This window comes from Cimex lectularius, unplaced genomic scaffold, assembly GCF_000648675.2.
Source record: "Cimex lectularius strain Harlan isolate CLEC.00 unplaced genomic scaffold, Clec_2.1 scaffold150, whole genome shotgun sequence".
NCBI lineage: Eukaryota > Metazoa > Arthropoda > Insecta > Hemiptera > Cimicidae > Cimex > Cimex lectularius.
In genome coordinates, this window is record NW_019392717.1 from 38,408 (window position 1) to 50,870 (window position 12,463).

Genomic DNA, 12,463 nt, shown 5'->3' on the forward strand with positions numbered 1-12,463 from the left:
ACAAGCGTACACATCGTACACTAAGAGGCCGCTGACAAGGCTATAGAGATTGATTAACAATCTGAAACTAGTCAATGAGTTATAAAAACAGGGGAACACAATAGACCTATTCAGGACGAGGTCCAGAAGGCCTTGAGGCCGCCTCTTTTATCCTTTTCGTTAACGGGGCTAACGTTGTGCATTCGGATTTTAAAAAGTATTAAGGGAATTGTGTGACACCATGAAATTTCACGGACTAAGGAGGAGTTGACGCTTTTCTTGTCTTTTTCGGATTTTTAAATTTTTTTTTTTTACGAAATAAAATAATCAAGTCTGGTATTGCATTTTTTCGAAATCAAAACAGCATTGTGAGATAGAGATAGGACCTTAATCAATTTTGAGGGTTAAAGTAATGGTATAGAATTATTTCGTTCAACATTCAAATAATATTTTAACTAAATTATCGACCCATAAAAAAAAGCATACGATCAGGCAGATTAATAAGAAAAATTTTTTATTCTGTTGTTTCAGGGATTAGAAGATTTAGATCAGCAAGATGGAAGAGATAAATTTGAACGAGACGTTGAGCTACAGAATACTCGTCGGCATTCAGCTGTACTACACGCCCGCTCTAGTCACCCTTGGTTCCCTCGGTAACTCGTTGTCAGTTTTGGTCTTCTTCACAACGAAGCTCAGGAAGCTTTCTTCCAGCTACTATCTTTCAGCCCTGGCCATCTCGGACACGGGTTTTCTACTCATCACATTTCCCTCCTGGCTCGGCATGTTCGACGACGTCACCTGGTTCAATCAGCCCGGATTCTGCGAATTCTCAGTTTACATGACCCAGGTAAAACGTTAAAAAATAAACAAGCTGATTGTGATGGAGATCAAGATAATTGGATACATTAACAAACGAGACAAGACTAAGTTATTGTATTATCATTACAGATTAACTTTAGGCTTTTATTAGATTACATATCCCTAAAAGTGTCTCATCAATTATGTTTACCATATTCACCTTTTCTGTTTCCTCTTTTCTAGCCAACATCAACAGCCACTCCCAATATTTAATGCTTATTGAGTCAACGATGATGCTAAGATGTTTAGGATGTTTAGCCACTCTGATGCAGCAGGTTGTTGTATGTTTTGGAGGGACCTTTTGATGAAGCCGTTTGCCTGTCACAGTCTTGAGTTATTTCAACTGCTATGAGGCTTTCACCTTAATTCATTCGGCATTTGGTTCTTTTTATGGTAGTATGAAATTTTGTAGAAGGTATCCAGGGGGTCATCCAGACGTAAGGTATTAATCTTGAGACGAAGAATCCTCCGTGGCTCCACTTGGTTCTCTGTTTTTATTTTGCCCATGCAATCTCCATTTTTCTAGCTCAAACCTCATCTCAAAAGAGCTCAGTGCTTTGAGCGCATCGGGGTTATCACAGAAGATGACTATTTGTATGTCTTCTATACTTAGCATTGAAACCCTGGAGCGCTAGGTCAATTGCCATGGTTTCTACCAGAAATACTGACATTTGATGCTAGCCTTTGATTTCCTGGTGCCCTGTTTGGGGTTTGGTCGTTGGTGACTGTGTACAAAATAGAGTCATTATGAACTAGTAATGCAGTCTTCCATGATTTTCCTGGAACTATATTTTCTGTGCATAGTATGGCTAGGAATCCATGATCATGTCCTCCTGTTTCCCTTAGCTCTCATGGAGCCTGTCCTTCCATCAACCTATTTAATACTGACTTTGCTACACTCTAGATGAAGATATTTAAACATGGTACGTTTACTATTACAAAATTGTGCAGAAGGATAATGGACCTAATGGTGCTGTTGAAGAGCTCTGCTTGTTTTTTTACCAGTTAGAGCTCTCTAGTGGTTCCGTGGTTTTCCGTGATCTCACCCCCTCGAGTGTCCAATGTGGTACTTAGTGGTTGGTTGCCGTCTACCAAATAAAACTAGCATTAACTCTTCTGTCTCCTATGCTACTCCTACGCCTAGGAACCATTAGAATATGCCAACTATTATCGAACTCATTCGCAAATGACCCTAGATGATGTTCAAAGAGAGTATGTTTATTTTTACAAACGGGTTTTGGTCCTGATAGCTACCAACATGAGTTGCCAGGATTTTCTTCTTCAAATCTGTTCTTCTTCAAATTCTTTTTGCAGGAGGAAAATTTTTTGAAAGTACTCATTTGGTTCCTCCCGCTGTTCATACCTCACCTGTTCATGTCACGCTTGCAACGCCTTCAGGTTTTCTATTTACTATTAAAATAATTATTATATAATTATATTATATAATTATTATTTACGGTTTTTCGGCCTAACGGCCAACTGAATGGTTTTAACTCTTTAACCAATACGAAAATTCCTGGAGTCAGTGTTGTTATGCCACTTAAACTAAATTTGCAACTATGAGGCTCCCTGCACCAAGTAGACTAAAAGCGCAATCTAATTTTCCGCATTCTATGGAAGTAAGTTAGCCTGGACCAGTGCGTTTTTAGCAAGGCTTTTTCTGGTAATCTTGTAATTAATTCTTCCAATAAGAAAATGCGAGGGAGTAAGTGAAGCAAGGCCAAGTGGGTTTGAGGAAAGGTAAAAGGGGTCGAGAGTTTGGCTGTGCTAAAAAACTCTCTTCCTCCCCATTTTCCCATTGCATTCTCGTAGTTTCCTTCTGGTCGTGATCTTACTTCAGTTGAGGCCAGTGCTTTGAGCGCTGCAGGGTTATCACAGAAGATGGCTGTTTGTATATAACCAGCATTTTAATAACTTTTGCGCAGAACTGAAATGCCATGGTCTCTCCCAAAAATACTAATTACTTGACACTGGACCCTCATTTCCTCCAATGCCCAGTTTGTTATTTCGTGGTAGGTAACCGTGTAAAATGATTTAACATTAACTCTCCTGTCTTCTATGCCGAGAAATCATTGCGTCCATGAATTATCTAATATTATATCTTTTCGAAGTTGTTATATCAGATTTATTTCTTGGGCGTTTTGAAAGTGATCATGTTCGTGCATTAACCAATGTGCAACTGACGTTTCAATTCTGCAAAATTGCTGTATAGCATGTCATTGATCCTTGTGCAAAGCACCCCTTACTAAATATATTAAGTTAAGTTAATATATTAAGTATATATATATATATTCTAAATTCCATTATACACAAGGCCAATTATAAACAATGGAGAATGAAGGGTTGTAAATAGAGCTGTTTTTCCACCCTCGTTGAAATCTGGCAAAATCAATTTGTCAAGAGATCGCTGCATGGATAAATGGTCGTTCCGCCGAAGCAGATTCAATTGAGCTCCTTCCATTAATAAGACGAGTAACATTAAAGCCCTTTCCACTCAATCCCACAGGTCGCCTCACTAGGGTTTCTGTGACAATTAATGGGCGAGGTCTAAATATAAAGAACCAGGTTAATGGTCCGTATCCTATTTCGGACAATACTCGACGATAAATATAAAAGTGTAGAAAAAATAGCGATAAATGAAAGGGGTGGTTGAACTTTCTAGTTTCCCAAATTTTTCCCAAAAAGCCTAAATATCTTACAAACGCAGGAAAATTAAATGGTCCCTCTGAATCATATACGGTTTAAGCACACTTAGAATTGAATTTTACTTTTTTAGAAATGTATCAAGATCAAAACAAGGGCACTTAACTTGATATGACGCATTTTCGATTGCTTGTCAATTTTATAAAAATTGTTCAAAAGCCGAAAGAGGAGAGGAGAAAAAACGCTTCAATTTATGAGCCGAATATTTAAAACTTGTCTGGTCCCGATAAGAGCCTCAAACAGTCGTTTGAATGCAATGTCAAACCCATAGGCTCTCTATAGAAATCACTGGCAAATACATCAGACATAGAATTCGAGCCTTAATAAAAACCGCTATCCTTAATTTTGAAAAATGTTACCTGCAGTATGGGAAAAAACTCTCCCTAATACAACATAATTTAAAAGTACAATTTTTCCTCTTACCCTTTTGAAACTTTCCCTTGTAGCACTTTAATTTTCAATTGTTAATAATTTCCACAAAACCATTGTTTAACGGGGCTCCGAGAGGAGGCACAATCGTCAAGTGAACTGAACGGAAAATAATAGGAACGGTGGTTATTTCTCTGCCTTAACATTTTCTTAATCCATAAACATTGTTTTCGGTTCCAATTAAAAACATTTTGTGAAATTTTTTAAATTCAACCTATCATTTTTTAAAGAAGAAAAACAAATAAAAAATTACCTATCATCGCTGGGTGGATCTGCCAGATGATTCTCGGCATTTCGCCATCTTTAGCATGTCTTTTCAGGTCTGTCAGAGAGGCAGACCAAGATGATCGTTAAGGATCAAATCAGAACAGATCATTAACTATAATTCAATAGTCAAAATTTTTTCACAAACACCTCGTCGTTTAAATACCTCCGGAAGAGGGGGCTATAAAATTTAGGTAGACAGCTTTGTCATTGCTGGAAACCAATATTCGAAAAATTTTCAGACTGCTCAATTTGATACACACAAATCCATTCCTTTCAATTGGTTTATCCCATTTTTAGAAAATATTAAATTGGTGTATGCACCTATCAATATTCGTTAACGATAAAATTGAGGTCTTGGCTTTGAGTACCCCCTCAGCTAAGTTTGTTGAATCCTTTCTTATTGTTTTCTTCTATTTTGTTTTATTTGGAATTGGATTCGTGCTTCATAACAACTTTTTTTCACGTTGTACATTTCAGGCTTGATTTGAAAAACCTTTTCGAGCTTCTGTGTGCTCTACCTGAGTTAATATGGTAGTTTTTTTAATACTTTCTCTTTTCTTTCATTTTGACAGTTTATTTTTTTGGAATTCTTCATGCTTTATTGCACTTCACAAAAATTTATTTTACGATTTGATTGGGAAGGCCTTCTAAGCCAATTTGGACGATGCTTTCTCCTTGGTTTCTTCTATCTTGGAGGTTTATTTTATTTTTTGGTCTATTGAACTTCACAACGCTTTTTTTTACATTTCATTTTTCACGTTTGGTTGGGGAAACCTTTTCGAGTTTCTCTGACCCTACTCAGGCAATTTGGTTTTTAAATGACTTCATCAATTTTGATTGTTTATTTTATTATGGATACGTGCTTTATTGGATTTCACTGTGCTTTATCTTTCAAAATTGGTTGGAAAAAGCCTTCCAAAACAACTTACCTAAAAATTTGAGGACTTTGCTTATAAAATGTCGAATTATTTGCTTAGCTTAGATATTGAAAATAGAAAACAGTCTGGTTAAAACAATTATTTTGGCGCCAGGGGAATTGGAGGAAATTGCGTTAATTTGAGCACTCAAATCAGTAGAATTTCATTCGATTCACAATTGTAGATTTGGTCTGTATAAATTATCTTCCTTAATATTTAAACAGGACAAGGAGATTAAGTTTGATCCCTCCTCAATCCTGTCCAATCAGTTCATTCAACCGTTGACATCCTGTACTTATCAAAGTTCGTTTTTCTCAGTATCTTTCCAGCCCGACTTTGATCATGTACGCTTTTGAATAAAAGCTGTATAAATTAAATAACCTGAACCCCCCCCCCGTTCTTAATAACTCAACTATATATAAAACTCTTGGAAGAAAAGGTTCAACGTTTGCCATTATAATAACGATTTTCGTGACTAGCTGAAAGGAGAGAAACATCACATCGCCAACCTCTAAAGTGTTGAAAATACGTGAAAATCACGGTTTTTGTTTTTCACCCCTACTCCAAATAGGGTTGTGACTTCTTCGTGCCCACGTGTTATTTACCAAAAACAAATAGAACCTGAGATCTGAACAGGAGAACTTTTCCTCGCTAAAACTTTTAAAATGAGGCCCAGATCGATATTTTCCGACTGACGAAAAAAGAAAAAACAGGACGGTATTACCTGAAACTCCCCAAACCCCGTTTCTGACTGCTTGTACTTTAGTAAAAAAAAAAAAGTAAAATAATCACCGTCATATGGTAGAACTTAACATCACGGGCGACAGGTCAAACAATTTTAAAATACCTTTTTTCCATTATTTTGCATCAAAAAGAGAGAATACCAGGATGCGAATCCAGAACCGCTAACGTGGTAAATAAGAGACCGTTACTTTGTAACAGTTACGCCAATTAAATAAAATTATTCAAGGTACAGAGGGTTAAAAAAAAATTAAAATCCCAGTAGTGTATAACTAGTTTGTACTTGTTTCAGGTCTGTAGTTTCCTCAGCGTTTGGTTCATAGTAGCGTTCACAGTGGAGAGGTTCATAGCTGTCCGGTACCCTTTGAAAAGGCCAAGCATGTGCACTGTTTCGAGGGCGAAGGCCGTCCTCCTATGCCTCTCACTCTTCGCTTTGATATCATACACACCGTACATTTTCATCTCTGGTGTGTCAAAACAAAAGTAGGTATTCAATTTAACAATTCAATTTTTTCTTTGTAAGTTAAACTAGGAATTTTATGTAAGCGGTGGATGCGATGCTTGAGGTAAGGAAAATCAAATACAAGCTAATATCTTATAGGTTGATGTATGCATATACGTCACATGTCAAATATATGAGTTTAACAAGTTTTTGTTAAATAATTTATAGATGTTTATGAACTAAGTATAAATTCAAATAATAAATAAAAAATATAAATCTATGTAATGGGCTTGAAATATGAATATAAAAGATAATATTTCATTTATACATAATAAATCGTAAACGTTAAAAACGTTCATCCCAGTGAGATGGTCTATATCTTAGCTATCGTGATTTGAATATATTCCTACACAAGAGTAGTAATCAAGTAGGGAAAAACGTATTTGGTGACCAATGGTCTAATGCAATACATCGGAAATTATTATTATTTAGTAGAAACGTATGACGCTGATTGATGCTGATCTATAGAATTTACCTATGATACGACGGATTCGACAAAATGTTGTAAACTTTTTTTATTGTTTCATCTTTTTTGGCTGCTAAATTTTATTTATTTGGAATATGTGCTACCTTCACAACGTTTATCACGTTCTTTATTTCATACTGGGAACGGCGTCTCTCTTGCTCCTGCAATTTGGCTAGTTTCCTCTCTGTTTTCTTAAATTTTGGCTGTTTATTTTATTTGAGATTTGTGCTTTATTGGGCTTCAAAGCGCCTTATTTTTTACAATCTTTATTTCATATTTGGTTAGGACGGCCATTCTTTACGAGCTGTTAAGAGTAATCTTTTCCTCTTGTTTTCTTTTATTTGGGCTGTTTGTTTTATTTATTATTTTTATTTTACTCACACGGCTTTTTATATAGTTATCATTTTACATTTGACTGGGAAGGCCTATTTCGGCTCCCCCTTAGCCAATTTGGAATTTTAATGCTTTCTCTGTTTTCTTCAAAAGGTTGTTTATTTTATTTTGAATTGATGCATTATAGTACTTACCAGAGCATTTATTTCTTTTTAGATTTTTTAATCCATGTTTGTTGAGAGGACCTATTCGACCCCATAAGCCAATTGGGTAAAATCCTTTCTTTTTTTTTCAATTCTACGTGTCACGTTTGTTTGGAAAGCTCTTTCGAGCTTCTGTAAACACCTTCTCAATTTGACTTTTTTTTAATCCTTCCTCTGTTTTCTTCTATTTTGGGTATTTATTTGAATTAAGGTTTTTGCTACATTGAACTTCCCAGGGCTTTATCTTTTACAATCTTTATTTCACGTATGGCTGGAAAGGCCTTTTATTACGAGAAGCTCTAAGCTCCTGGCTTGGCTAATTTGGTAAATTTTTTATCCTTTTACCTTGGCTGTTTGTTTTACTTAGAATTTATTTATGCTGAACTAACACTTCATTTTTTTAATTTTCTTTTCATGTGTTGGTAGAAACCTTTCTCCTTGCTTTCTCCTATTTCGGCTGTTCAATGTAATTGGTTTTCGTGCTTTATTGCACTTCACAACTTTTTTACATTCTATGCTTCTCCTCTAGTTGGGAAGGTCTTTTCGAGATTCTCTGAGCTCCCCATCAACCAAGGCAATTTTATATTTTCTCTAGAAGAAAAGAATGAAGGAAGGACTTTCATATTGGTTGAAGCGAGCTCAGAGTAGGTCAAAAAGTCTTTCCAACACGAAATAAAGAATGTACAAGCTGGGTAAAGTTCAAGAAAGCACAATTCGTTTCTTTTTCGTTGCCTACACGGTTTGTTCATTATATATATAACAGTACTTTGAGATGTTTCGCGGTTTCTAAGCCGTGGTTTTCAATCACCTGGGCCTATCCATTTTAACTAACTAAACAAATAAACTAATCCCAGAACGATTATTTAATATTCGCTATATACATCTGCGTATATGGTATGTGCAACGGTCTTCCGTGGTTTAAGAATAGGAGAGATGGTAAAGTTCGGATGACTATTGCTCACTCAACAATAAAGAGGGTCATAGATCCGTTTGCAGGCAATCGGGATTGAGAGCGGAAGTGGCAGGATACTTTCCAATGCATACTGGCCGTACGATAGTTTAAGATCTAGGATAGTACGGGATGTGACTATTATGACCCACAAATCCGGTCTAACATTTAAGATTTCGGTTGAGGCATCGGTTTGCACTTGCCAGTCGCCATAGGAAAAGCGTAAGCTACCTACTAGATTATACAGAGTCAAAACTGTGTCAAGAAATCACATTATCTGGGAAATTAAAACATTATTAAAAAATTATTCAAGATAATTACATATAAGTTGAGTTCACGAGGATTCTGACGCACTGCATATCTTAAGTAACAAGGACCTGCTTAGAAGGTTCTCAAGAGGAGGAAGTTTAGGTTCCCATATTCGGATTTGTACTGTGTAGCAAAAAACGGAATTTTAAAGGATGGCATCGATGGTACGATGAGATAGAAAAGAGTTAAAAACGTACAGGTTAGCCAGTAGGTTAAAATCTAACCACGGAATATCTAAAGCATATCTGAAGAATTAATTTAATTTGGAGGAGAACGAGTGATATGAATGTGGCGATGAGGAAACTTTGGAACACATCATACATGTCCAAAGTATACTCAGCAACGGGAAGATATTTCAGGAAGTAGATTTAAAAAAAAGATTGAGCCGGTCGATTACAACAGTATATTGAAGGCTCAATCATTGGACGTGCAGAGCACAATCGTAACCGTTTTAGAAAAATAAATAAAAAGATTTAAAAGTAAAATTTAAAATTTAATTGACAGGGCTTGATTATAAAACCGATGAAGAAAAAAAGAAAAAGAAAATTAACATATAATTTGTGGGAAACTTTTCATTGTGTGGAAAAAGGACTCTAAACTTCCATTCAATGTTTGAATGGGACAAAGATTCATTAAGATCGCTCTGGTTCAGGCGAATGATCTTTTCACACAATTATTGTTACTACTTTTTAACCGAGAATGAAATTCCCTTTTTTGAAATTTTGCGGAAAAAACCCGGCTTCCTTTCGTACGGGCCGAACTTGACGAAGTCCCGTGAATGGGCGTTCCAAAGAAATACGTTTTGCGAACAGAAAAAACGATCCGTTTCACCAAGTTGAGCCCTAACGTGATAGGATCCCGAATATGATCGTTCTAACTTTGTACTGGGCCATTGTAATTTCAAGTTATACACGTTAAATGTGTTCATCCAACCCTGTATAAATGTGACGATTCAACTCGGTTTTCAGTATATTGTGAAATGATATTATATCAATTTTTCTTTATAAACCATCAAGTACGGTAATCAATCTTCTATATATGTCGGGTTCGAATGCAGGGCCGCTGTGTTCGAACCTGGGACCTTTAACAGCAATGCGGTCCGGTCTACGCCTAAGCCGTTGCGGCAGCCAACGCTCCAGAATTGCTGTTGTTGTTTTCACTTGTTTAAAACGCCTCCAAAACGATAAAATAATGGTCGTCGACGAAATGCCGCAAAGGGAAAATGAGAACAAAGACAAACTGAAACAAAGAAGAAACACCATAACGAAAAGTACGAACATATATGCCTTTCCAATTCAAACGATGCAGTTTCCACATTAGATACATTTAACAGCTTTCACCCACGCCTCCAATTTGCACATGAAATCGAAAACAACAAAACAATACCAGTTTTAGATATACTTGTAATAAAACAACCAGATGGCACATTAATCACAGATTGGTACCAAGANAAAGATCAAAACGTTGGCACGATAAAGAAAATGTTTTTCTGAAACCTACATCACACCCGACCGCATCTCACGATATCTGAATAACTATCGATTAACGGTCACTAATCTCTACACATTTCCAATTAAATTAGCTTTTGTCACAACAATAAACAAATCACGAGGTCAATTAATGTAATTACGTGGATTGAATTTGGAAAATCCACTTTTTTCTCATGGATAATTATACGCTACATGTAAAATAACCGAGGGATTTGTTTGTAACTAAAACGTCGCTAATAATTAAGGCAACAAGACACAATTGAGTTTTACAACAATAAAAGTCATGTCAAGTCGAATTGTTTAATTTACAATTTCCAGTTTACGAATGCTAAACCCGCATGACAGTTGAGTCTTTCTGGCTTTCTAATCACATAATGAATACTGAAACCAATCAATTTATTATTACTTAAATTAATTAAAATAAATTTTCATTGAGTTACGATTAATGATAAAAGAAAAACCAATGAAGAGGCATTTTCTTCGTTAAAACAATATTTATAAATATATAAGAAAATGGCAAGGCAAGCATAGAATATGGTGGATTCATCAGGTTAATCCCTGGATGTTTTCATTTTATTTTCCATCGTTGAAGTGCGGAATTACCTCGAGAGGATGGAAGCATTGGACAGTGGATTTCAAGACATTTGTAAATCGGTGTTCCCTCTGGCTTTGTTTATAATGTAAGTACCAGCTGTGTACCAGATTTACACTTACAATTAGTTGTAGGCTAAAGATGGCTTAGAACGGCAAATTTGTCGTTACTAACAACTAAGTAAGCTATAATCGGCTAGAAATGATAATGACTTCATAACAAGCTAATCAATCCTCTCGCCGACCACCTCATCAAACTTACCTAGATCCAATCTCGAGTTTAAGGCCGGCAGTTTTATTTCATCTCGAACAATCTATATACCCCAGGAGAGGACAGCCCATTTTAAACGCTATACGAGTTTGACATCCGTCAACATTGAACGGAAAACGGATTGCCGCACTAAATATAGAAGCCGAGGTTTCTAAGGCCACAAAGTCTGGGTATAAATGTGTGGTGATTAGTGACCGTTAATCGATAATTATTCAGAAATTGCGAGATGCGGTCTGGTGTGATGTAGGTTTCAGAAAAACATTTTCTTTATCGTGCCAACGTATCCATCTTTATTTAGATCATCTTCAGGGCCTGGGATTTACAAACATTGTTTACATTTAACAAATACATATAGGATGTGGAAAAGTGAATTTATACAATGCAAAATATATTTTGTATATTCAATCAAAGTATTTCTACTCACTCAAAGTGTTTGTCTTCTGTGTAATTGTGCCATTCTTGCGTGTCGTGTTGAGAGTGCCAGTGAGATTTTTCTGTTTTATGTCTTTGAGTCCAACAATTTAGCTTTCCTTTTCCTATTTATCCCTTTCTACATAATCCTGAGAGGATAATCTGGCCGAACCATTCTCAAAATTGTATCGTCGTACCTCTGAATCGAACCGTGTACGGCTTTCAGGGCCGACCGCGTTTAAGGTAGTGCGAAGTGATACTGTCAGAACAGGAAAAAAGAAAACACATACATTGAACATAATGGTCAAAGTTGATATAGGAACTAAACGAGAAGGGAGTTTATGAAGAAACAAGTCTTTCTCTCTTTTTTTAATCTCTCTCCCTCTCTCTTTCTCTCTCTCTCCCTCCCCTCTCTCTTTCACCCTCCCTCCCTCTCCCCCATCACTCCATCCCTCACACTCCCTCTCACTCACTCACTCTCACTCTGTCTCGCTTGTTCTTTATTTATCTTGTGCCTTTATTTCCTCCCTCTTTTTCTTCCTACCTCTTATTCTTTTTTCACCCACACACACACACACACACATTCACTTTTTCTGTCTATCTGACCATTATGTAAAAACTTCTGTTTATTTTCTCTTTATATGCCCACCTATATTTTCATATAGAATCTTTTTAGCTATATATTTACGTAAGTGTATTTTATTCTCTTGTTATAATTTATTTGAATCAATATATATTTTTTATTTTCTAAATATTTACAGTTATCTGTCTTTTTATATGTAAATATAACTAAAAATCTTCTACAGACATATGCTTGTGCAAAGGAACAAGAAAAACATAAATTGGAGTTTCGTCGTTTTGGAGTTCTCTCCTTACGATTCACTGAATTTTCTTTTTTTCCAATTCTCCCAAACACAGTTAACCGCCTTGGAAGAAAATATTCTAACATAAAACATGCCACTCTTCATATTTTTCGGTTGGGAAGACTCGTTTCAACGTGATTTGCGGATCGACACTGCTGAGGGCGTGGAACGGCAGATTTTC

At 36.1% G+C, this 12,463-nt stretch overlaps 1 protein-coding gene across 3 annotated transcripts in view; it reads left to right on the forward strand.

Annotated features, from left to right (window-relative positions):
* The first annotated feature begins 506 nt into the window (after positions 1-506).
* The window catches only part of LOC106667614 (galanin-like G-protein coupled receptor npr-9), a 35,207-nt gene continuing 23,250 nt past the window's right edge, over positions 507-12,463 (forward strand). For all 3 annotated transcript variants that reach the window (XM_024226558.1, XM_024226559.1, XM_024226560.1), the window contains exons 1-2: positions 507-826; positions 6,187-6,377. In XM_024226558.1, coding sequence (XP_024082326.1) covers positions 536-826; positions 6,187-6,377 — 482 coding nt within the window. In that variant the 5' untranslated portion in view covers positions 507-535. The remainder of the gene's footprint in view (positions 827-6,186; positions 6,378-12,463) is intronic.